The sequence below is a fragment of the Apteryx rowi genome, unplaced genomic scaffold (assembly GCF_003343035.1).
Source record: "Apteryx rowi isolate R43461 unplaced genomic scaffold, aptRow1 scaffold_70, whole genome shotgun sequence".
In the NCBI taxonomy this organism is placed as follows: Eukaryota; Metazoa; Chordata; class Aves; order Apterygiformes; family Apterygidae; genus Apteryx; species Apteryx rowi.
The window spans coordinates 110955-135344 of NW_020450983.1; the positions used below are offsets into that span (position 1 = coordinate 110955).

The following is a 24390-nucleotide window of genomic DNA, read 5'->3' on the forward strand; positions in this document are numbered from 1 at the left end:
GTGAGGCGTCGCCCTGGGTGCGGCGTCGCGTCGGGCGGCCCCCGCCCTCCCCCGGCCCTCGCGGGAAGGGGGCACCTGCCGCGGCAGGGCCGCCCCGCCGAAATGAAAACGCGCCGGGAGGGTGCCCTGGAGTTGTGAGCGTCCTGAAACTAGCTCGTAGTAAGCTGCCCCCGCCCGAGCTTGCCTTTTCGCCCCGATTTGGAAGCAGGGTGGCCAACGTTGATGGAAAGGAAGCGAGTTTCAGAAGCTGTAAAAATACCTGATATTTGACATGTTTGACTAACTCTTAGCGTTTCATTTTTCCCCCCATTTTTATAGGATTTTGCTCTTCGAAATGCTTTTGAGGTGGCATAAAAAAAGAGTTCCTGAAAGAGTGTCGAGTGACACGTTTAGGAAGCGTGTGGTGGTAGGGACGTCACAGCGCTGGTTCCCAAAGCGCGAACCTGAGAGATGTTTGTTTTGTCAGGAAGCTGCAGCAAATGCGTTTTAAGTGCAGTGACTCCGTAGTACGTGCTGGCACTCATTAGAGCTGTGTGGCTTCAAAATTGCTGTTTATTTCGTTTCCTTGAAGCAGTATTTTTACAGATTATATACATAACCTGATTTTTTTCTATGTTTTTATTAATCAAAACTATATCCATTTTTTCCCCTTTCTTAAAATGATATTTGACAGCCTGCAAATATCTTGCACCCATATCAAAGGAGAAGCAGTGACGAAGCAGATAAATGGGTCTCCACAATCTGGGAGGTTTTTTACATTTGTATAAATAGTCAGTTTAAGTAATTCAGACGTTTATAAATGTGTTTAATGATATCTGACTTAATTTACCTTCTGGAGTTAGCATGGTAATGTGCTTCTTGGTGCTGCACTTGGTTATTTCAACAACATTCGGGGTCTTGGCAAGAGTGAGCATAACACTAATACTGGGAAGTGTATATTTATCAACTGTTTCTGTATTTTACCAATAAGATCTAAAATTTATTAGAAAGTAAGCTTATTGTTCTTCCCTTCCCGTATAAGACTGCAGACAAACTTTCCCCGAAAACACCGAAAGCTATGGAATGTTAAACTCATAGAGCCCTTGTGCTTCACGAAGTGGAGTCAGAGAAGCACTGTTTTGTTTTAATTGCATTATGAAGTTCTTGAGCTAAATAAAGGAGTAGGCCTTTCTGGTATAGTTATCCAATTTAGGATTCTAGCAGTGTAAATACTGCAGTCAAGTAGGGGGGGAAAAAAAACATCCTGACCCTAATTAAACTAGTTAAATAACAYTGAGGTAAAAAAAATCTAACTGTGGTCTAACCTGCAGTCCATTTTTGTTCTAATGTAATTATTTTTGTTACAACTGTGACACCACCCTACCTTCACCAGTACAGTGATATGGCTATAAGTATTTATGATTATTTTATTTGTTTAACTTTAGATGTATATGTGTAGATGCATCCTAGCATTTTGAAAGGCAGTTGCTAATTATCATTTATTATCCTATGAGAGGTGGATAGTAAAAATGTGTATTAAACCTTGTCATGCCACTTTGTCCCCATAAAACTGGGAAGGAACTTAATATGTCAACTGTAAAAATGATATTATGATAGTATATAATTCTGACCACAGAGATTCAGCAAGAAATGATGCATCGAAGAAAGAAATTATTGACTTCTTGTTCATCTTTCTGGCTACATTGGAAATGCTTTATCTGTTTGATCATATGTGACATATAAATTTAGATGTGCAGAGAAAACTATGTGTTGCTTTTAAGTTTTCTAAGCAGCAAAACCAATAGTAACATATTGCTGTTGTGTGGATCCTGTATAGATCCTGTACAGATTTTTCTAATAAAGAAAAACCTCATAATTTTTAAGGAGAGTTGTTGAAATGTAAATACAGTTTTTTATTCCTGCTTTTTCTGCCCACTCTACACTAAAATAACTTACTGATTTGGCAATTGTAGCAGAATTTCTGTTACATATAACTCATATAAGCAAAAAGAATACTTTTTGGTGGTGTATTTATAATCAGCTTCTTGAGCAGAATAAGCTATACTCAAGAGAGGGCTTTGTATTAGGTTGTTCTGTTCCAAGAGCTGATTTATATTGCACTATGAAAAGACTGATGTGACCTCTCTCTAGAGGAGAAAAAAGGGAAGATTACTAGTATTTGTATTAGCAGTAAATCCTTTTAAACATGTATGAGACCTTGGCTGAGGCACATGGACAAAGTATCTACTTCCACAGTTGTTACCTATCAAAGGTAATAGACTGAAAGATCAGGGAGGAATGAGTTCAGTGGCAGATTAGTTACATAGTATAGATATTCTGAATAATTTCCTAGGCCACATTGTAGGGACACTTTTAGTAATTATTACTTTGATTTTCACAAACCAAAGAGGCTTTAAAGACTTTGTTAGAGCAAATAATCTTTCTCATATTGCTACTACAGGAGTGGTGGGTTTTTTTGTTTTGTTGTTTCTCCTTTTATCATTTCCATCTTGCAATTTGAGATTGCTAGTTATGATCAGATTCTGGCTGCTTAGAAGTCACTGCTGTATGATGTCTAGTTTGTGACTTGCCTGTAATGGGTGGTATCAGCTACGAGTTCAGCTGGTGTCTGAACTGCAGATATTGTCTCTACTGCCATTATCTTTAAAATGTGCTTAAGATCACTATATCCCTCTGCTTTCATTTCCTACATGGCATTCATTTCTAATTTCAAGTCTTCAAATTACCCAGTCAACTACTATGACACTAAAGTCATAGCAAGCAACACTATAGGGAGACTCAACCCTAAAATGTTAAATTCTAGGAGAGGTCAGTCTGATTGTCTGAGAGTCTTTCAGCTCTAAGAAACTGCCCYGCTACCATGCCAGCTAGAATCAGTGGTAAACTCGCTCAGTTAAAACTTGCCTCAGCTCCAACACAGTTGACTCTGTGTGAACTGGAAGACTTGCTCCTGGTTTACTTTCATCTGCAAAGAGACTAGTTCATGCATGTGAAGTGAACTGCAGTGAAATTTGCGGGGACAATGGAGAGAATCACTGCAAAAGCACGCTCCTCCTCTCAACTGTAACAGTAAACCTGGGATTTTATCTTTCTGTGTACGATTCTGTAACGCTAAGGTGCCTCTGTTACAGATCATTTTTACAAGGCAACTTTATAAACTCCTGGCAGTTCTGTGTTGAAGATTGGTGACAGATCTTTTGAAGATCAGGATCTACCATACAGATAAAAGCAGAATCTGTAGATCATGGCTACATTCAGACTGGATGGAAATAAGATGTTGTATTTCTGTCTCTATTCGTAAAATCTAGATCTACATCACAGTGTGGAGTTTTTGTTTTTGTTTTGTTTTGTTTTTTTTGAGATGAAGGGTAGTGGGTTGGATTTCACTTCACAAAAGCATGAATCAAAATTTTATGCCAAGGCACTCATTGTTCTGTCTGTTTTGGGGGGAACAAGGGTATCTGGGGACTCTTTTCCACTCACTTCAAATTATAGCTATAGGAAAAGACACTATAACGTTTCATTTTAACTGGTATTTACTAAAATATTTACTTTATTACATGATCTGTCAGTAATATGAAGTCATAATATTTTATGGTTGCCAAGCAAGTGGAGGGGGTTGTCACAGTAAAAATAAAAGTTTAAATACTTTGCACTTGGTTAGTACAAAACAAACAAATTCCAAGAATATTTAGTTCAGACATTTATCTTGAGTAGGTGACAAAAAATGTGGACACGTGGCAGCCTAGATGTAAGACAAATGTCCATTTCAAGTCTGTTCTGGAAATTTGTACATTTTGAAGTGCATGGCAAGTTTTAAAAAAGAAAAAGGAATAAGTGCTTCATTGTTTCAAGTCTCATTAGACTTTTAATAAACAGAGTAGAGGCTGAGGAGGAATGTTCAGACAGTTGAAAGCACTATATGTTTTAAATGAATTGCATTCCAGAAGGCTCTCAAATAACCAGTTTGTTTTCTTTCTTATATATTTTTCCTTTCTAATGGAACACACAATGTGTCTTGGCTGACATTTTTGATTGCTTCCAATAATCAGAATGACTTATAATACATAGCATTACTGTAATCATGGTAAAGCATTCCCATTCATCTCCATTACATGACTGCTGTACAGACATGGGCTACATGAGGGTTCCTTTTCCTAGGTGCACATATGTTAGAAATATTTTAAGTGGGAATTAAAGAGTATTCAAAAAAAAACCCAAAAACCTTCAGTAAGTGAAACTAGGTATTATCTGGCAATCTGGACAGCATGGTATGGCAAGATTTTGGGGTTTTCACACAGCTCGGGTTTAAATGGTGTTGAATATTACATTCTAACATTTTATGTCAACTGCTTTGTGGTAGAAAAAATGTAGCTGTGTCAGTAGTAAAAGAAAAGTCAGGGGTTTGAACAGGTGAGTATAAGAACAGCTTGGAGATGCTGGCATACATGCAGCATAGCATGTCATATGGGAAAACAGGGTGGCACATTAATTAAAATTTGTGATTGTGTAAGTATTGGCGTTTTTTGATAATGTTAACACTAGAAAGCCAAAGACTGTTGATTAGTCCACTGCAGCAATCGAATTGCACATTAACAGGTCTTAGCTGACTTGAGATTTGTAGGGACTACTACAGCTGTGGTCTGTGTAGTTAAATCAAAAACAAACATGAGAATTTCTAGTTCTTACTTGTTTACTTGTTTAAAAACTTGTTTTTAAAGGTACCAGTGTACTTTCAGCTGCATGGTAAACAGGCCTGGTATAAAGCCTGTTCCCATTGTTTCCGCTCTACTTTGGACGAGGCTTAGACATTATGTAGCATCTCTGAGATTAGACCATGGAAAAAGTGCAGTGAATTTCCTTTTATTGTAGCAAATAAGTTTATCTGCATTCTATTCTACTATAGCTATTTTGAGAATGCCAGCAGCTTTTTCTTCTCTTAAAGTACTGTAATAAGGATAAGTGAAATTTAAGGAGTGATCTAGAGAACAGAATAACTTAAAAATAATTTGATTAATGCTATTTCTTATGTGCGTAAACCGGTATGGAGGTATATGCTGCTTTCATTTACGTTTAGCTGTAGTTGATCTTTTCAGGTGCACAACTCTGTGCAGCTCTCACAGTTGCTTTTGCTGTTATGGGATAACCTAATTCTGAGGTGATTTCCCTCTCTTCCATGTGCTTGCTTACCTTGTATGGTGCAACTCCGTCAATTTATTATTATACATTTTTCTTTATGTATCCAGAGTATTATTAAAGTGTTTGCAGCATACCAACTGTCTGTATGTAACTTTATAATACTTACTAGGAAGGCAAAATATGGTAAATGTAAAGTATATCTTGTATACCCTCATGTGCTTTTACTTCACCTTTCTATATTGGGACATTCAGAAGTGTTTTTGATGAGAACAACTCAGACCAGGGAGAGAAAAACGTGGTGAAAATGCTAGATTTAATTGGCACTTTTTTTTTTTTTTTTTAAGTGGAGTCTGGTTATGGGGATAATCACATCGGAATCTTGTTATTGTCAGTCCTGAAATCAGTATTATTTCAGGCTGGGTAAGCCTTGAAAAGCGTTATTGCTCTGGAGATCCCAGACTACTTAAGCATCGGTTCCATTCAGCTAGGTTGGCTAATCCTTCATCATATGTTCTTGAGATTTCACTTTTGCTCGGCTCTGAGGTGAATCAGGAAGAATATGAGTCATGGACATGTGGCAATGGCTGGCCCATGGCCTGACCCTCTCTGAAAAGGCTATGCATCCAAGGAGGTGAATGTGTAGCCTTCTAAACGTTAGTCCTTTCTGTACTCGTACCGGAGATTACATGGTGCCCTCAGTTGGCTGAGCTGGTGATCTGCTCTGCATGACAGATAACTTGCTGTCAGGCAAATCTGGGTTGAGCTTGCAGAAACTGGAGTAGGCCACATAAAAAATGAAGAGCAAAAATGATAAGCAAGTGTTTTCAGAATGCATGTAGTTTTGGAGCTAGACACAAGTCTGGAGGTAAAAAGAATCAGCTGCAGAGGTGATGGTAATCAGTTTGGAATGGTAATGGAAACTAAGTGTTAGTTTATATACTAGAAGCATTTTCCCTGTTGCATGCTTTTAAGCTAAAGTATGATTTCTAGTCACTGGGAAAGCAATCATATTTTCAAAGCTACTTATTAGGAATATTTTGCCGTCTCTCTGTTACTACTTGAAATAGTAAGTCTTAATTTTCATTCTTAGTTTGTTCTGAATATTTGTAAAAATTGGAAAGAAATGTCATGAAAAAATTATATATGTAGCCAAGATGGGATGCCTGAAAACCAAGACTCCAGAGAAGTGGTTTTTTGTTTAAATCAGTTCCATTTCTGAAAGTTTCATTTGTTGTGAGTGAGTCAGGATGATAACGAGAACATGTCTAGAACACCCAGGAATCTTGTAGATGAAATGAAGCCTGTCCAGGGACATGAGAGAGAGATTGCAGACTCCTTTTTGTCATGATATTTGTCTGGATTATCTGTATAAATCTCTTTTATTTGTGTCTTATACCAATTTAAGAATTGTAATCTTCTCATTTAATTTTTTCTTCTGATTAAGGAAGACATGTCTCAACTGGTTAGCAAATTGTACAAACTATGGTTAAAAAAAAAAGTATTGATGAATTTGAAAATGCCCCTGTGATTAATCATCATTAAAGAATATGCGTATGTAATAATGCCTTTATCTCTTATTTTCTTTCAGAATTTCCATAACTTATATGGTTTTGAATTCAAAGAGAAGACTAGAAATCAAAATAAACATCAAGTTTCTTTGAGTAAGAAGTGACAATGCAGCGAAGGCAGAGAGGAATCAATACTGGATTGCTTTTGCTGTTTTATGAAATTTCTCGAGTTGGATTTCAGAACATTCCTCCTGTTACACTTGGGATACTTGCACTGAATATTATTCTCTTTTTGAATCCACTGGGGCCACTCTCTGAAGTGTGTATCAGTGTAAATGAAGGCTTCTATAGAAAGAATTGGCAGCGTTTACTGCTTTCTCCTGTCCACCATGCAGATGACTGGCATTTATATTTTAACATGGTTTCCATGCTTTGGAAGGGGATAATGTTGGAAAGAAAGCTTGGAAGCATTTGGCTTGCATATATAATTGCAATATTCTCAGTGCTCATTGGAGTTGTTTATATGGTACTGGAATACTTGCTTGCGGAAATTCTGGATGACCCTACATATAAAATGAGTTGTGCTGTAGGTTTTTCAGGTAAGACACATAGTTGATGCAATTTACTTCTGTAAAATTAATATTTATAGATACTATATAGTCATACTTGTTGAATGCAGAAAACATGTATGCATCCGTGTGCATGGATATAGATGCTTTGTCAGTAAAGCTATCCTTTTTTCTTTTTAAATTAAAGCATATACTCTGGGTATGTTCACGTGGTTGATTTCATATTCTTGTGACCAACAGTGTCTTTATCTGAGAACATGAAAAATATGATTACCCCAGTAGAATCGTGTTTTTTGTTTAATGCCACTGACTGCTAGAAGTTTGGCACTTCTCATTTTTAATGCAGCCTTGTTTTCCTGGTGTAAATGTTGCTTGTTAGGTAGGTTCTGAAAAACCCTGTCACTTCACTAGAATTATTATTTCTGACCATCTTTTCTGGTACCAGGTGCGCCCTTTAATATGGGCACATACCATGGTCTTGACTTCTCATTTGGGAGGTCAAAGGTTTATAGTGAGCGAACTCCTTCTCTTTAAGGAAGCCTAAAGTCAAGGGAAAAAGTAGCACTGCTTATTATCTTACTGGGAATAAGTCTATAATCTACTGAGCCACTTGTACAGAAAGTCAAACTTGACAAAAAGTCAGGTTTTGTCAATTCAGAGAATAACTAATTGGATTTTAATTTTCATGTTCTACAAGATAGTTCAGATTTAGTATTAAGTACTGTGACCTGTTCTGATGTGACTTACCTTCTACAGCATCTTTGAGTATTCCAGGCTTGGAAATCTGTTGGACTGCAACCTACATGTACATGCATTTGACCGTTATTCAAGCAGTAGATTAAGGCAGCTCTGACAAAATTAGTATCCATAGTTGATCTTTATAAACCTTCAACATCCTCCCATATAGGTCATTCCTCTTGAGTTGCAGGGAGCAGTGTATGTATGGAACAGCCGTCGAAGAAGAAAAAATGAGTATTTTCCTGGTAATAACTCCTTCTTTGAGAGCCAGTCTGCATGCGTATCTATGACCTATCTATTTTTCCAGCTTTCAAGAGCCTTAGGATGCCTGGATTTTTTTTTTCTTTTTACAATTGGATGAAACAGACCAGCTCACTGTTCCCCAGAGAACCTGTCAATACACCAGGCCTAGATAGTTCAAATGGACACTTAAAACTAAAATATTTGAAGCTGAATGTGCAAGGTTGTGGTGAGCCAAGGATGGATTGGATAGAGAAAACTGCTAAACTACACTGCTACTATTAAATATTTCTCCCCTCTATTAAATTTATAGTTTCTAAACCAAGTACAGTTTTATCAGCAACAAATAGTGTGAGTCTGTGTGAGGGAGTATGTATGTTTGAGCGCATACATGCATTTGTGATTAGTTAAGATCATAGAATGTGAATCTTTCCATCGCTGGGTAAGTTAAGGGGTTTGCTAGCTCTTGAGTTTTCTATGGTGTTAGAAGTGGAGGGGGGAGACCTTTTTCATATTTTTATTTAATATATCTGTATCATGTTCCACTCAGCTATTTTTCCTGTATCAAATCTTTTACTTTCAATTTTGCAGATTTTTTCAAACAATTGTTTTCAGTTTCCTCTAGAGGGGAACCTCTTCAAAAACATTTTGAAAGTAAAATATGTGAATTCATTCTGTCATATCACCTATTACTTACATGTTAAAACAGTTGTATTCAATTAGTAACAAACGGTTATTTGATATTAAAGGTGATTTATGTGATTTTTTTTTTCTTTGCAGAAAGACAGTGATTCTGGAGTATATGTAAGATGATTTTCCATTAATTCAGAATTCTTGAGTCTACTCTTCAGTTTCACGAATGCATCTATTTGCCTTGTTTTCAGTCATGGCTTTTCTCAACTCACGAAACGTTTTTTGATAGTTAATAATTTTGTGCATTAGTACAACTGGAACTCCCATTTTAAAATTATGTTTGTATTGTTTTGAATACCTCAATAGCTACAGTGAATGGGTATATGAAAAAGTAACTTAGAATTGGCTATGCTATAGAAATATATAAGTTGTAATGCGTTTTAAAAAGGCACTGAAAAGTATCACTGAAAAAACAGCTTAGGACTGTTGTTCTGGCATGTAACAGTATGCTTCCTGGTGTTGTGAAACTGCATGATTCTCCAGTTTTAGTTGTTTTTGAAGTCATTTGCATTTCTTTATTATTTGGGCCCAAGTACTTCTCCCTTGATGTGATTTGTTCTTGTTTGCAGGAGTCTTGTTTGCTTTGAAAGTTCTTAACAACCATTACAATCCAGGAAGATTCAGCAGTGTCCTTGGAATGCAGATATCCAGTAAATATGTTTGTTGGGTGGAGCTGGTGGCAATTCATTTAATTTCCCCAGGGTAAGTGCATTTAATACTTCAAAGTTAGTAGAAGAGATCTAGGGTATCTGAAGTTGTTTGAAAACTTATTATGAAGTATGAGTAGTGCCTGGCTACTATCCAAATTGAGTACTGAGGCTACAATTAAGTGCTGAGGATGCAGTTTGCTTTTTTTCCCTCAGCATCTTCCAGTTTGACCATGTTTCAAAATGAAAAAATGGAATGCTGTGCTTATGAAAGATAACATGGGTTGATGGGCAAGGAAAAGGGACATACACATTCAGCAAAACAAGCTAACCTGAGACATGCTGTACTGCAAAGGACTCTGTTAGCAAAACAGCGTTCCACTGTTTGTTTTGTATTTCTCTCCTAGTCCCAAATGTCCATTTGTTCCAGTCACTCCTCTAACTTATGATAGAACCATTATCCAGTATCCTGCCACTTTTTTGCAGTTTCATTGCCTTGCACTCTTGCTTGATTACCTTTTCAGTTCTGCCAGCACAGTTTGTCCAGCCCCGCCAGATTAGTGCCTTCCTTTTCTTTGGCAGATGATTTTTGGAGTTGTAGTTGCAAGTCAATAGTTTGTTGTTACAATATTTTATAACTGTCAGTCACACTGGAGAACGTATGTGAAATAAAGACACCAGCCTTGGAGAAATAAAGCCACCAAATTTACAAACTACCAAATCACAATTTACAAACACATTTTCCCACTCTTCAGAAAGGTTAAAAAAGAGAGAGGGAGCGAGACTGAGATATTCCTCATCAAATACTATTATATAGCAGATGAAACATTTCTTTGGCCAGAAAAAGGAGAAGAGAGTTCAATTATTACCTATTCTAAGCACTATTCATATTGTTTTTATGACTTACTGCCTGCCTGACTGCAGCAAGGAATCTCAGATTAAATGACAGAGAACAACTGCAGTACCGAAGTACTCTCTATTCCAAATACAATTTTAAGCGTGAGCTGAGAGGTCTCTTACATGGTATTACTGCAGGTATTAAACCAAAGTTTTCAGTGTTAAATGCATTCTTCTGCAAAACATAAACTGTCATTTTAGCTGAATATGGTTTTTATTTGACAGTGTTTGTTTAATACCCCTGTTCATTTTGTTATTAGAGAATAGTGAAAGAACATTATGTCTATAATAAAACCATGTTCATATCATACCATATCCAATTCATGGAGAAAAACAGGAGGTTAGCGATTGTGTACTGTTGTTTGTTTCAGTTATATTACTGCAGAAATGTCATTGATGGGGTAAAAACCATACGGAAGGTACAGAAATAACATCAATAACCCTTTCACAATTTGTGTGGGACCTTACATTGCTACTTGGTCTAAAGAACCTCTGGACTGTTACGTGCTATCCTGATATTAAGGGCAATTTCACAGCACTTAAACAGTAGGGTGGGTGATAGAAAACAAGGAGTAGTCTCTATAAGTTCATGTCCCAGAACACAGTGTGTTTAATTAGTAACTGCCTCGAAATGAACCATAACAATTGTAGCGCTCAGAGCAATGCTGTTACATGTTGATCTGCCTGCTCAGGGCATGTTGTAGTATTTGAAGTGCCTGATTAAATGGTATTCCTTTGTAGGTCAGGTTGCATAACTTAGGTTTGAATAGATAAGAGGTGGATAATTGGGGCAGAACTCTGTCCTGTCAGAAGGACATACATTCAGCTTGGGCCTGCCTTACAGGATTTTTGTATCACAGGATCATCTGAGAATCCATAAGCACTGAAGGATTCAAAATACTGAGGGTGTTGAAAATTTGTTCTGTGTACTGGGAGAACATTTAGGGTTTTACTGGCATCTTTTAATTTTTTTCTTTCTCATTTATACCTTTGTTATGGGGAAATTTTAAACCACATTTAATTTCCTTCTACCCTTCACCTTCCGTGAAGTGAGGAAGTTGGGATGTTGGCCTTTTATAACAATCCTTGGGGTGGAATGTTTCTTTGGAACGACAGACATGTGAAAAGTTATCTTACTTCTGATCTCAATGCCTCTTCCAGAATTGGGCATGTGGTATTTAAGTCATCTATCAGGTATGCATGGAGGTGCTTTACCTGTGCTCGTTACTAAAGGAAACACTTATCTTTCAGGTTGTTTCTGTATTAACTCAATTTTTTATCAGACTGACAAAGAAGACATGGCTGCATTAGAAGCTGGACATCATAGTTATTTTCAAATTGTTTTTCCAGAAAGTTAAGAGCAACAAAGGATGAGAATCATGGGAGAGTGGAAAGCTAAAAACGAAGAAGAGTAGAGGATCTTATTTTTCCAGCAGTTCAGAAATGTTGAGGTTTGATATTGTGAGTGTCCAGAATTGCTCTCTGTGCAGATTGTCAGGGGTAGTGAGACTTCTTATTCTGGATTTAAGATAATCTTAAAGATATCTAGTATTTCTGTAGCTCACTGCAGCTCTGGAAACTGGTGCAGGCATTTCTCTAGGCCTCTTCTTTGACTTGTGTTTTGGTAGGTTTTAACAGTTATTGGCTTTCAGGTGTCTGATAAAGTTTTCCAGATCTGTAGAAGATGATATAATTATAAAATGTAAAAATCTGTCTTATTTGAGCTGTTTCCATTTTCTAGGTTAGTTCTAGCCTTAGTTTCTGTTCTAAGTTTCTCTTCATGACTGTTTCTAGATAAGCTATATTGATTAGTGTTGATCTGAGACAATTCTGTCAAGTTTTGTTAACTTAAGATGCTTATTAGTGTTCTTTCTTTTCGAAAAAGAGAAGACCCTGCAAACTGAGAACTACCAGTTTTCAAAGAACAAGAGCAGAGCAACAGACCTCCATTTGGCAGTAGAGATGCAGATTGCTCATAAGCTGACACTTGGAAATGTGTCATTCAGTTATAATAAATCAATGATGAAAATCATTCTTCTTCATTTCACATGTGTTCCAAGAATACACAGGACCTCAAAATAGCTGAGCAAACCATAGTCAAAACAGGCAAACATCAGCAGTAGGAATACTGAGCTTTTTATTAAAAAGTTAATTTTATATATATATATATATATATACTTATTTATTTTTAACATATTTTGACAAGTCTGGTTCTAAATTTTGATTTCTTCCCCACCCCCCCTTCTCAGTCCCAACTCTGGTTCAGCCTCTGGTATAAATACAAATTTTTTTTATAGCTCTAATATTTAAATACTTATCTCATGAGACCTTTTGTATGCATCTGTTTTCCTGTTTAGTCTGCTTTTTAATTGCTCATTGCTTAATGTTTAGAGATATCACTGAGTCATCACTAATTATCAGTCATATTTACTGTTGAACAGTTTTATTGATGAGTTGTCTCGCTCTGTTGATACTGGTAAAATTCATTGACTTTGAATCAGCAAGTCACACTGAGGGAGAATGAGAGTGTTCTTTCTGCTGTAACAGCTTGACTGTTACAGCTGTTGAATCAATGAATTGGCTTATTCTTGCTTGACAAACACTTCTGTTGCTTTGACTAAAGATTTCCTGACATCCCTTACCTGAAGTACTAGCTTGTTTTCGTAATAATGCCACAGTAATGAAAGCTGTAACAGCAGTGTAATTTGGTTTTGGAGACACTTAAACATGATATGCCCTTCACATTTCTTGCTTTAGTTGTAGGCCATCCATTGACCTGATGATGAGAATTAAAAAGCAAATCAAAATCATGTACCTTTAAGTCTTAAGCCCCTTGTTTGTTAATTGCAGAAGCTGATCAGTAATTTTAATGTATTGTTGAGAAATCAGTCTTTATCTGGTAGCCATCACTGCACTAATGTTCTTCCTTCTTACTACAACAAAACTTTAATAGCAGTCTTATTACATGGAAATCATTAGGTCATTGCAATTCAAGAGAATATTGTCAAATAAACACTTCTCATTTGATAACAGATTCGCAGAATAAACAAGCAGGGAGATCTTATTACAGTGGCTGGAGCTAGTAAAATGTGCTGAAGAGCTGGCTATTTAGAGCTGGCTGAACAGATCTTAGAACCATTCGTGAGTTATTTCTGGAAACTGGAGCAAATCAGTTCTGGTAATTTGAATAGGGCAAGTGATTGTGCCTTTTGGAAGGAGGGAGGAGCCAGTGAATTGCAGACCAGATGAGCTGCTTACTGCATGGAAGAATGCAGAGAGGAGTAATTGAAGTGGAGTAAGCCACTAAAAGGTATTTGCCAAGAAAGATCAGGGCAAACCAACTCAGTTTCTTCCTGTGACAGTGTAAAAGGCTTTATGGCTTGGAGAGAAGCTATGGATACCATCTGTCTTGATTTTAGTCAGACTTTTAACTTGACATTCTCAAAGCAATCTAGAATAATAGAGTACAAGAGGATGGGTTGCATTGCACAACTGGCTAGAAAAACCATGCTCAACAAAGTTTTTTTGTTTTTGTTTTTGTTTTTTTAGTGGATGGCTGTTAAACCAGGTTCCAGACTTCCAGGTATTGGAAGTCTGATAATCACTGTTGAAGTAAGTGTTAATGCTAGGGAACGGTAAGCACTGGATAGTTCGAAAATAAAACCAAAAAGCCCCCTGCACAAGCTCTACCCCATGATTTTAAGAGACAGTGCTCTGTGGAATGCCTCTTATGGAACTCTCTTATGTGATAAACAGTCAGGAATAAAAGGGCTAAAGAAGAGAAGATGGGTTTGATAGGGATGGCATTACATGGTGAGAACTGTTTTCCAGTCTTTTATTATTCTGTTGGACTTAGCATTAAAAAAAAAAAAAAAAGCAAAAGCTATGTTCCCAATTTATTACAAAATAACTGGAAATAGGAAACTTGCTAGTAAAAGAAACAATGGTGTTTTCCTGTACAGGGCTGGGTAAAATGGGTTGTATGGGTTCTTTCCCCCTTCCCGCCCCCTGTCCCCGTTATGTGATCACTTAATTTGTTCTAATTTGCATTCAGAGAGGGTGTTCAGCACTGGTAAATTAACTACATTGCCTACTTTCCAAGCAAGATTTAATTTTATAGCGAAGGGTGTAAATTGTAGGTGACTACCTGCTTGATTTAATTTGGAAATTTACTGTGTGTGTATAAATAAACACATGAATTTGATCCCATTGTCTCAAAATTCATTGTTTTTCAAAATAAATGGCTCTAGATTCTTGCAATATGTCACTTTGCTAATGCTGGTTTGTTTAATGAATGCATGCTTTCTAGCATAGCCTTGGAGTAGATGATGTATGGAAATAAGATCTTGTCACAAAATTCTGCAGTAAGGGCTTAAGTTAAAGATACACTGTCGATGCTAAATAAGTGGCTTTGTGCTGTGATAGAATTGTGTGCATAAATGATAACATCTATTAGACTTTTGGGTTTATGGTTATTGAGAAATTATCAAAGTTAAATGATAGGTGTAGGTTTTCTTGTGCTGCTTGCTGTTTCAGGTGACTGACATATCAGGATTGAAACAGTGCAGGATAAATTCACTAACAGTGCTGAGGAGTTGATTTGAATTGAGTGTAAGGATCCCAGAACAATGTTAATGTAAAAAGTAATATAATACTGTAAGAGAGGCCTGTAAGCATTGGGTCAAAATCTCTAATACATGAAAAGCAAATGACATCCAAATAGTTTTCCCTCTAATGATGCCCATTTTCATGAAAATTACACAGCCACATGAAAAAGTATAATTAATTCTGTTTAGGAGATTTTTCTTTTTTTTAATCATGTGCACGTCAGCCTGATGGCGAATGTCTTCAGGAAACAGTATTTAGACACATTGCATAATTATCATTAGTATGAAGGGAATGGTTGAGACAAACAAGATCTCTGGGTATATCTACATTTTTAAACAAAAATTAAATGCGATATCATTTGAATTTCTTTTTACCAGGGAGAAAAATAGTTAAGATTGATAATGTTCATTGACATTTAGAGAAAAAGTATGCAATTAAAGTCAAGAACTCCTGCTTTTATTCCCACTGAAAGTTCAGTTTGTATTGTACAAACTGAAAATTGTACTGTGAACAAAATAATTACCAATTTTTCTTTATTAGGCATCAGGAAAAAAAACAGTAGGTTATCATGTTGTTGCAATCAGGAGACCGCTTCTTTGTTAGTCAATCTGAAAAATAAGCCAGATTTTTGTATACACAAATATACACTGAAGTCAAGATATTGCTCTTAATAATAATGTAAAAAAATCTATTTTTGAATCTGTTGATAATGTGTGTTGCTTTATGGTTAATATAAAGGTTTTTAATTATATCCAGGGTTATTTTACTGTATATAAAATAGAAAATCAGCATTAATCACCATTTTCTGGATGAGACAAGAAAGATGAGTGGAATTTGTAATGCAAATGAAAGGAGACTTGATCATGTGTTTGAACAAAACTTCTTCACACAAAACTTCTTTTGTGTTTTCTGTAAACTGTACTTCAGCATTTAGTTCTACAATTTGCATATAATCCCGCCTTTTGAAAACAATTGTAGTTTTGCCATTAACTTTAATGTTAGCCAGATAAAACTCATACAGCCTGATAGGCAAGAAATCCATTATGCTAATTTTTTTAAAGGCAATCTATTGAAAATTAAAATTCACTGTAAAATGTAGTAAAATGTCAAGAAGATTGACGTTGAAATATTTGGGGGGATTATGGGTTCAAGTGTATTTAAGTTGTTCATTGGAAATAGGAGTATCCACTTCAGACTAAGGTATATGGAAGAAGAATGTTAATTGCATGTGTGAAGCAGTTTTTTATATAATTTTCTTATACATCAAAATAATGTCAGTCTACATTTTTATGTAAAACAGGAAGGATTATAGGGGGTCTGAATTCCCTACTGTATCAGAATGAATGCTTTGAGTAATAACTTGAGAAGTACAAACATAATTACATATACATAATATACAATTATCAACATATAGWCTAATATGCTTTTAAAGATAATCACTGTATCAAACTCCCATTCTTCTTTGCAGGGCCTTAGTAGCCCTCTCTTCTTCCCTTGCTAAGCAGGGGCAGATGTGGGCCCCGAAGGCAGCAAGATCAGGGACACCTCTGCCGGTTTCTGATGGAGACCCCCCAATTTCTCCAGTCAGTCTGTTCACAGAATCACAGAATTGCTGAGGTTGGAAGGGACCTCTGGAGATCATCTAGTCCAACCCCCTGCTCAAACAGGGTCACCTAGAGCACATTGCACAGGATTGGATCCAGGCGGGTTTTGAATATCTCCAGAGGAGACACCGCAACCTCTCTGGGCAACCTGTTCCAGTGCTCTGTCACCCTCACAGTAAAAAAGTTTTTCCTCATAAAAATTTTCCTCATTTCCTGTTCTAGTGTTTAATTGTTCCCAGATCTCTCCTTGTAACTTATGTCTGTTACTCCTTATCCTATGGACAGTGAATGGGGAGAGTTTATTCATTCCTATTTGTGCCATCTTTTGCATATTTTAAGATAATTATATCCATCACTGTTTTCTTCAATAGACTAAGAGTATAATTCCTTCCATCTTTCCTCAGAAGTCATGGTTTTTAGACTTCCTGTTGTTTTTGTTGCTCTTTTTGTGCCGTGTGCAAAACCAGGCTCGATTCCCCTGCTGAGACCTACCACTGCTGAGTAGAATGGAAGGTTACTTCATATGTCTTTCAGACAATACTCCTGTTTATATATTCCAATTAAAATATATGTCTCTTCTCTAGTCGTGTGACATGTTGATCTGCACGTTATCATGAGATTCACTGCGTACTTCAGATTCCATCCTAAAGCTCTCGTACTCGCCAACTGCTTTCAGCCTGTTTGTCTAGTTGATCATTTTGGTGATAAGTTCAGAACTTTGTGTGTGCTCTTGTTGAATTGCATCCTATTTTTCTTCCAAACCATTACTTAATTCTGTCTAGGTTGTTTTAAATTCTGATGCCATCTCCAGTGACCAACACCTAAACTTCAGCATATCACTGTGCAGTAAGTGTCCTCATTTACCAAGATATTTGGGTAGTCTACTTGTTCCTTTTCCTGGCTACCAATAGGTTGTGTGTTTAGGATGATCCTTAGTTACTTAGAAAGAGAACCTTATCCTCGTAATGGCACTGTCTCTAGTACTCTTTGCTTTTCTCATGCCCTTCTGATGTCAGTATATATAACTGTAAGTACTGCTGTGGCTGAGGTCATAAACAGCTGTAAGAGATCCGGTAGCGTATAGGATATAGGTTACTCTATACCTATCTTACTCTTACTAACTCTACTTTAGATTTTGCTGCATAGTTATAGTTTAAGTATAGTTTGTTCAGTTGTTTTGACAAGTGTGAAAATTTTTAATAAAACAATTGTCTTTGTAAAGTTACTTAGTATCTGTATATGTGTTTTAGATGTTATATTTGGAAAATATCTCTATAAAAATGTTTTCCACACTGTATATAGAGAATACCTAGCATTACCCCTTGGAAAACCCTTATGTAATCATTTGAGTAAATTAAAATATAACAAAATACAAAATATCAAAATATCGTTGCAAAAAGTATTTAACTTGACTATAACATTAAACATTTTGCTTATGTAAGGGAAACTGTCTTTATGTACTCTGCAGAGTACCTTTTTTTGTTAATTACAAGTAGCAAGGCACTACTGTTAACCACATTTCAAATCAGTTGTATGACAACATAGGGGGAATATTTGATATGATTTATCAAATATTACACTCATTTTGTGCATGTCAGTGGTATTGTATCAGTGTGACCATGTATCTGGATCTTATTTTTCATTTAGAATACCCTATTTAAACTTTTTAATTGTTAATTTCTACTCTTTGAATATAATTTACAATAAGAGTGGATAGTGTTTGGGTGTCTGTTATGCTAAACGGTTCAACAGACAGGAAATGGAAATTATCCCTTTGCTGAAGACTTCTTAAAATTGAATGTTTCTCTTGTTTATATTGTATTAAATATTGTTTCGTTGTATTACAACCAAAGACCTTGATTTTGCATTTTGTGGAACAGTGCTAGGCTCAGATAAATCCGGATGAGCATAAATGTTTTCTAAAATGCTTCCAGGAATATAGGTGAATCAATAATCACATGTTGGTGATTTTTAGAGTAATGCATTTAAAAATATTTAGTATTTTCTGTGTATCAATGTCACATTTTTCAAATTAGGCAAAAAAATGTATTTTTTGCAACTTTGAATCTGAAATTAGTTCCTTTATAAATGGTTTATTTTGCTAACTATTTCTTACCTATAAATTTTCACACCAGCATTTATGTGTTGCTCTTAAAAATTGCTGGTAACTTGTGGGAGAGAACTGCAGTTCTACATAGCAGAATACAGGTACATGGTGCAGTAGATGGCAAAAGACTGAATTTAGATTTGATCTTTATCTCCCTCTAGTGGCACATGCGTTTTCTCATGTATTTCTGCCAATGATGTCTGTAAGTTGCATTGACATAAGTACATGCACTGTCATTACCGATCTGTGTGGCTGTTTTGGATTTCTGACCAGAATGTAAAAGCCATCATGTTTAGATCTGTTTTTAATTTAGACAAGGATTTTGTTTCTGCTTTATAAATGGGAAAGAACCTCGAGTTACTTAAATTGTTGACAACAGGTAAAAACCCAATAGACTGAGTTATTTATAATCACATATGCTAGGAAATATTAAAAAATATATATTTAGTGTACTGGCTTCTCTAGGGTTATAACCTTTATAACTTCATAATAGAGATAAGCAGTTTTAAATATTGTTTGAACCTGGTTAAAATCTCTTTTCACTAAAATACTCATAATTTAAGTGCTGGAAGTCAGTTTATGAATTGATCAAGTACCCCRTATTCATGGTAGTACCTGGTGCCAACCTCCTCATTCTTATTTACCCTTATTCTTATTTACTTACGCTTCCAGGTTGATGATTTCTCAAAAGACTTTAGGGCCTTTTCATTCTGTATACAAATGGCCAAAGACATTTTTTAAAGAAGTTATTGGTATGTTTAGAAAGGAATTTTGATCTCAAGATTTCACTCATGTTGTGCTTTTAAGTTTTTGAAGGCACTGTGTTACAAAAATGYTGCAACAGGTAGATCTGCATTCATGGTTACCTCAAATAAAATAATTCTAGGATTATATTGATAGTATGCTAGTAAGGTACTATATTTATGCATCCACTTGAAACTGTAAATGGTTCTGGTAGATCCTCCCTAGACATTTTTGTGTAATTTTACAGATTTAAGTTCTATAGATGAGGAAACTAGTTTCCTACTTCAGTAAGATTTTACTTTAAATGCTTTTAGGTGAGCAATATTCTGTCCTTTAGACAAACAGTTAAAATGCACTCTCCTTATTATTTTTCAGTTTCTTCAGGATATCTGTTGGATACTTTTCTGTAACTGTGTATAGCCACTATTTTTAGGGAGGTTATGGAGAAAGAAAACTTGACACTTTGTCTTGACCGTGTTAAGTATTTCTAGGAAGCATGAAATGGCAAAATTCAATAACTTCTATAAGGAACACGGAAGTAAACTAACTACAAGATTAACTTTATGGCTCAGACTTTAATGTGATGCAGCTGCAGTTCTCAGGCACAGCCTAGAGGTGGATCTGCWTGCTGCTTTTCCTCAAAATTAACATGGTGAAAAATGCAAAGAGGGTTTTGTAAACTGCACAGGTAGGTTCAATTAGAATAATTAATGCTTTAAAATTAGAAGTTAGAAAGTCTCTATGTCAGAGCAGAATTAATGAATCTTTTGCGTTCCCCTGTGTCTTTGCAGGCAAGTTCTTTCTGTATGCTTGGTCTCAGTCCAGTAACTCAGGAACTTTCTGGTTTACAACAAAATTTGCAGTTCCCTGTCTGGATCCCTACCAAAAAAGCCTTCCTTTCTATCACTCACAGGCTTTTCCTTTCTCCTAGGACTTCTTTTGCTGGGCATTTGGCAGGGATTCTAGTTGGACTGATGTATACTATGGGACCTCTGGAAAAGATCATGAAAGCCTGTGCAGGTATATAGTTTGATTCAATTTGTGAAATCTGTGTAAGCAACATTTTAAAAATTCAGTAAATCTTACATACAAAAATTGAGGTTTGGGGGGCGGTTCTTCTTTGCCCTTCTTTGCCCGTTCTGGAGAACATTTTTAGGTTAGTTTTGCATTTTTCTACTCTACATGGATATATTGTTTTATCACTGCACCCTAATATATAGTCTGGAACCAAAAACAAGCTTGGCAATGTTATATTCTCTCACCAATGCAGAAAGAATGTTTATGGATACCCATGGTTTCATATTTGTATCATATGAAACAAAGACTCTGAAAGAAACAATACTTTAAATTTGATTTTCTATTTTTAAATGGACAATGTGATTATTTTATTCTAATAGCACATGCATCATTCTTCTCATATTTAGGTGGCTTTTCTTCATTCACTGGCCCTGCCCGGCAGAGGGACTCCTACTCACGTAAGTGCTCTCACCGAGTTAGCGAAAAGCTTATTCCAACTTTAAAAAAATGTTGAAACCATTTTTACTAATGATGAAAAACCTGTGGAAGAGCTAGTTAACTGGAAAATCGTGTAATATACAAAGCATTCTGTATGTATGTATGCTTGCTGACTTTGTACTACTTCTGGCCTTGTCTCACCTTTCCTTTTTTGGGAACTGTGAGRGTGTATTTTGTACAAGAGGCTTTACCTCAGATTAAGGTCATGACTTCATAAAATGCTACCCTAGGGAAATACCATCCCTTTTGCAAAGGGTACAGCAGGGCGGAGTTGTGGCTATAAGAAGCAGCACATAGAGCCTTGGTAGTTCTGCCCTGCTCTGGCCAATTTTATCAGTTCCATTCTAAGATATTTTTTCCCCTGTGACAAAGGAACTTCTTTTGAACACTTTTTCTAAATCAAGTAATTCCCTTGCGACAAATGCATGCAAAAGCAAACTCCTTACCATAATAAATTTAGGCCATCTTCACTGTGTATAAGATGGAGAGTTAGTTGGAATACTAGGACACTTTGAACATAGCATGTTTGATTTACTTCTCATGCAGAACATTGAGTTATATGTGGAGTGGAGTTATAGGTGGAGATCTTGTCTGGGAGGAATAGAAGAGGAGCCAGCCATGAGGTGGGGCTGTTTGTTGGATCAAATCAAAGAGTCGTATAGCCTAGTATATCCAGTCTCCTGCAGTGATTTATACTCTTCCCTAGACATCTGCTGTATGACAAGATAAATATATAGAGATGACTCCCTTGAATAGTTTCTAGAGTGCAGTAGCTTGTGGCTTAAAGATTCTATCAGCAGAAAGTTTTAAGGGGAAGTTTTGTCTTTAATAGCCCATGATGGATTCTTCTTCTGTGAATATGTCAAATGCTTTTTTGACATATAATTTTTGACATATTTTTGACATATATGCAAATGCTATCAGTATAAACTTTTTTTAACACCTACAACATCCCAGGAGAAGAACTTCAGTTTGCTTTTGGGTGAAGAATGTGTCGTTTTTGTTTGTTTTGAACTTGTCAGCTACTAATTTCATTTGATGCACGTTAGTATTTCCCTGGGAAGGGAAACTGAACAATCATTCTTTATGCACCTTCACCGTATTCTTCGTGGTTTTACAGATTTCTGTCATATCCTCCCCATAGTCATCTTTTCCCTTTGACTGAAAAGTTGTTGTCGATATAATTCCTTCTGTGAAAACTATTTCATGCTTTTGATCATTCTTGCTGTTCTTCTCTGATGTTTAGCCATGCAGGCTTTTTCTTTTTTCCTTTTTTTTTCTTTTTTCCTTTTCTCTCCACTGCCTCTTCTCCACCGCCTCTTCTCTGCCACCTCTCCTCCCTTTTTTTCTTTAGTCTTTTACAAGTGAGATGCACTACCTCTGATCCACAGTGAGCCAAGTTTAGTGCCTGTTTTGTCTTCCTTGATTTATCCTCAATTTTATTATTACTTTTAAGAATCCCCCCAAGTGCGAATATGGGCCCAGAGTGCTGGGTATTTTTCAAATATTTGTCTGGTAATTCCTAACGGAAAGATTTTAACCTACTTTCCTTACAAATAGCACCTAAGATTGTAGTAACTAAAGTGTGTTTACCAGGATTTCCATTATTCCGATTCTCAAATTAAAACTGGAGATCTAAAGGCCAGTAAAGAAGTAAAACAAGAAAGATACTGAGAAATGAAATAAGATGTGAACATAGACTGTGTAGTGAGCGTGAGATACCTGTTTCCATGACTGGTAATCTCAGGCCAGTTAAAAATGATCACATAGCTACAGTTGTTGGTCAGTCCACCAGGGCCTGGGTGTACTGCTTGCATCACACTATTTTTCGCCTTCATAAAGACCAAATCTTTCTTCAGTATTCCAGCACAGCAGGACACGTGGAAACCCTGCATGCTTATATCAGAAAAGACAATTTAATGGCAAATGAAGATAAGAATTTACACGTGAAAGTTAGACTCCATAATCTGTTGCAGCCAATGTACAAACACCAGCTACTCAGAGCTTGGGTGGGTGTAAAAGACAATCTTTGTGTAATAGAAACAGATTCTGAATGTCCCTTTACTCTTTATATTCCAGCTCTCCCTAACTGGGAAAAAGGGAGGAGTTCAATATAATATATCTAAGATGATAGGGGGCTACTTAGCACCTGAGAAAAAGCTTCAGTACATTCTCGCAGCAAGGAAATCTGTCTTTTGTTGCATGTCTTGGGCAGCCCCCAAAGCAGCCATGCTGTTGCATTGAGTTGGTGTGGACAGAAAAGAGCTAAAGGAGCAGGGCTAACCTAAATTATCCTGTCAGCCAAGTTTTGCTTTAGATGTAACTATGTATTTCTTGTAGTAAGTTCATCTCTCTGAAACAACTTATAATTGTAATTTAAAATATATGTATATTTTGATGTTTGTTCTCTGTGTATATACCTCGCAATCGTCTTTCATCCTATTCACAGAAGTCTTTCTGGAAGATTTAACCTTTTGCGTATGATATAGTAATAAATTTGACCATCTGTGAATTAAGAAAATTCTCTAGTGTCACAGGCTAATGATGCATATATAGTACTCCTTACCTTGATTAATTTTTGATTTTCTGTTATTGCTGATTTACTACTATTGCCTTTAGATTAAAAAAAAAAAGAGGAAATGATCATTGGAATGGAATTTACGAAACAGTATAACGAAAAAGCTTAAGAAGAAAAAAATTATTTTAAGCCTAATTTAAGATATTTAATATTTAGTAACTGATTCAGGTTTTATCTGTATGCAGTCCATGGGGGAAAAAAAGTAGTAGAGCTGCTATACTACTAGAACTACTACTGTTTTTATTAATAGGAACACCTTGAATGTGTTTGTTACCAGACTGTTTCTCATGGCAAAATAAAAGATAAAGGCTTTGTGGAGTGTTAGTTTATCGGCACTTGCAACTTGATGACAGCATAAAACATCAAACTTACAGAAATGTACAGTGATGAAAAAATTTAAAATATGACATCCTTTTTCTTTCATCAGGCAATTTTATGTTTTTAGTACCAGAATTTTTATAGTCTTCCTGCATGCAGTTTGGAAGCCTGATAAATTTATTTTCTGGATATAAATATAGAGCAGAGAAAACCTTCATTAAGATCAACTAATGAGGGACATATATAAAGATTGCATCTAAAGTCTGTATCAACTAATCAGTATCATGCAGTTGACTTTATTTTTTTTGCAGAAGTATATTTCTTAAATGCAGCCAGTATGACTTAAAGGCTTTTAAAGCTTGTTAAAAATATGGCCATAATTCATATGGATTTTAAAAAAATCCTTTTTTGACCAGAGGACTTGCAGATCACTTGATAAATGGCAGAATTTAAGATTACTGAATAGTACAAAATATTTATTGCAG

At 36.0% G+C, this 24390-nt stretch overlaps 1 protein-coding gene and 1 long non-coding RNA gene across 11 annotated transcripts in view; both read left to right on the forward strand.

Annotated features, from left to right (window-relative positions):
• The first annotated feature begins 6703 nt into the window (after nucleotides 1–6703).
• Nucleotides 6704–24390, forward strand: part of RHBDD1 (rhomboid domain containing 1) — a 55560-nt gene continuing 37873 nt past the window's right edge. For 6 of the 10 annotated variants that reach the window (XM_026087003.1, XM_026086996.1, XM_026086998.1 and 3 more), the window contains exons 1-4: nucleotides 6705–7246; nucleotides 9457–9589; nucleotides 20426–20514; nucleotides 20919–20969. In XM_026087003.1, coding sequence (XP_025942788.1) covers nucleotides 6814–7246; nucleotides 9457–9589; nucleotides 20426–20514; nucleotides 20919–20969 — 706 coding nt within the window. In that variant the 5' untranslated portion in view covers nucleotides 6705–6813. Of the gene's footprint in view, nucleotides 7247–9456; nucleotides 9590–20425; nucleotides 20515–20918; nucleotides 20970–24390 lie in introns of all 10 variants that reach the window. The other 4 variants (XM_026087000.1, XM_026086999.1, XM_026087001.1 and 1 more) reach the window with 1 other exon arrangement.
• On the forward strand, nucleotides 9608–14635 carry LOC112976111. The gene is made up of 3 exons (XR_003256924.1): nucleotides 9608–10569; nucleotides 11782–11892; nucleotides 12317–14635. It is a non-coding gene; the product is annotated as an uncharacterized LOC112976111 (long non-coding RNA).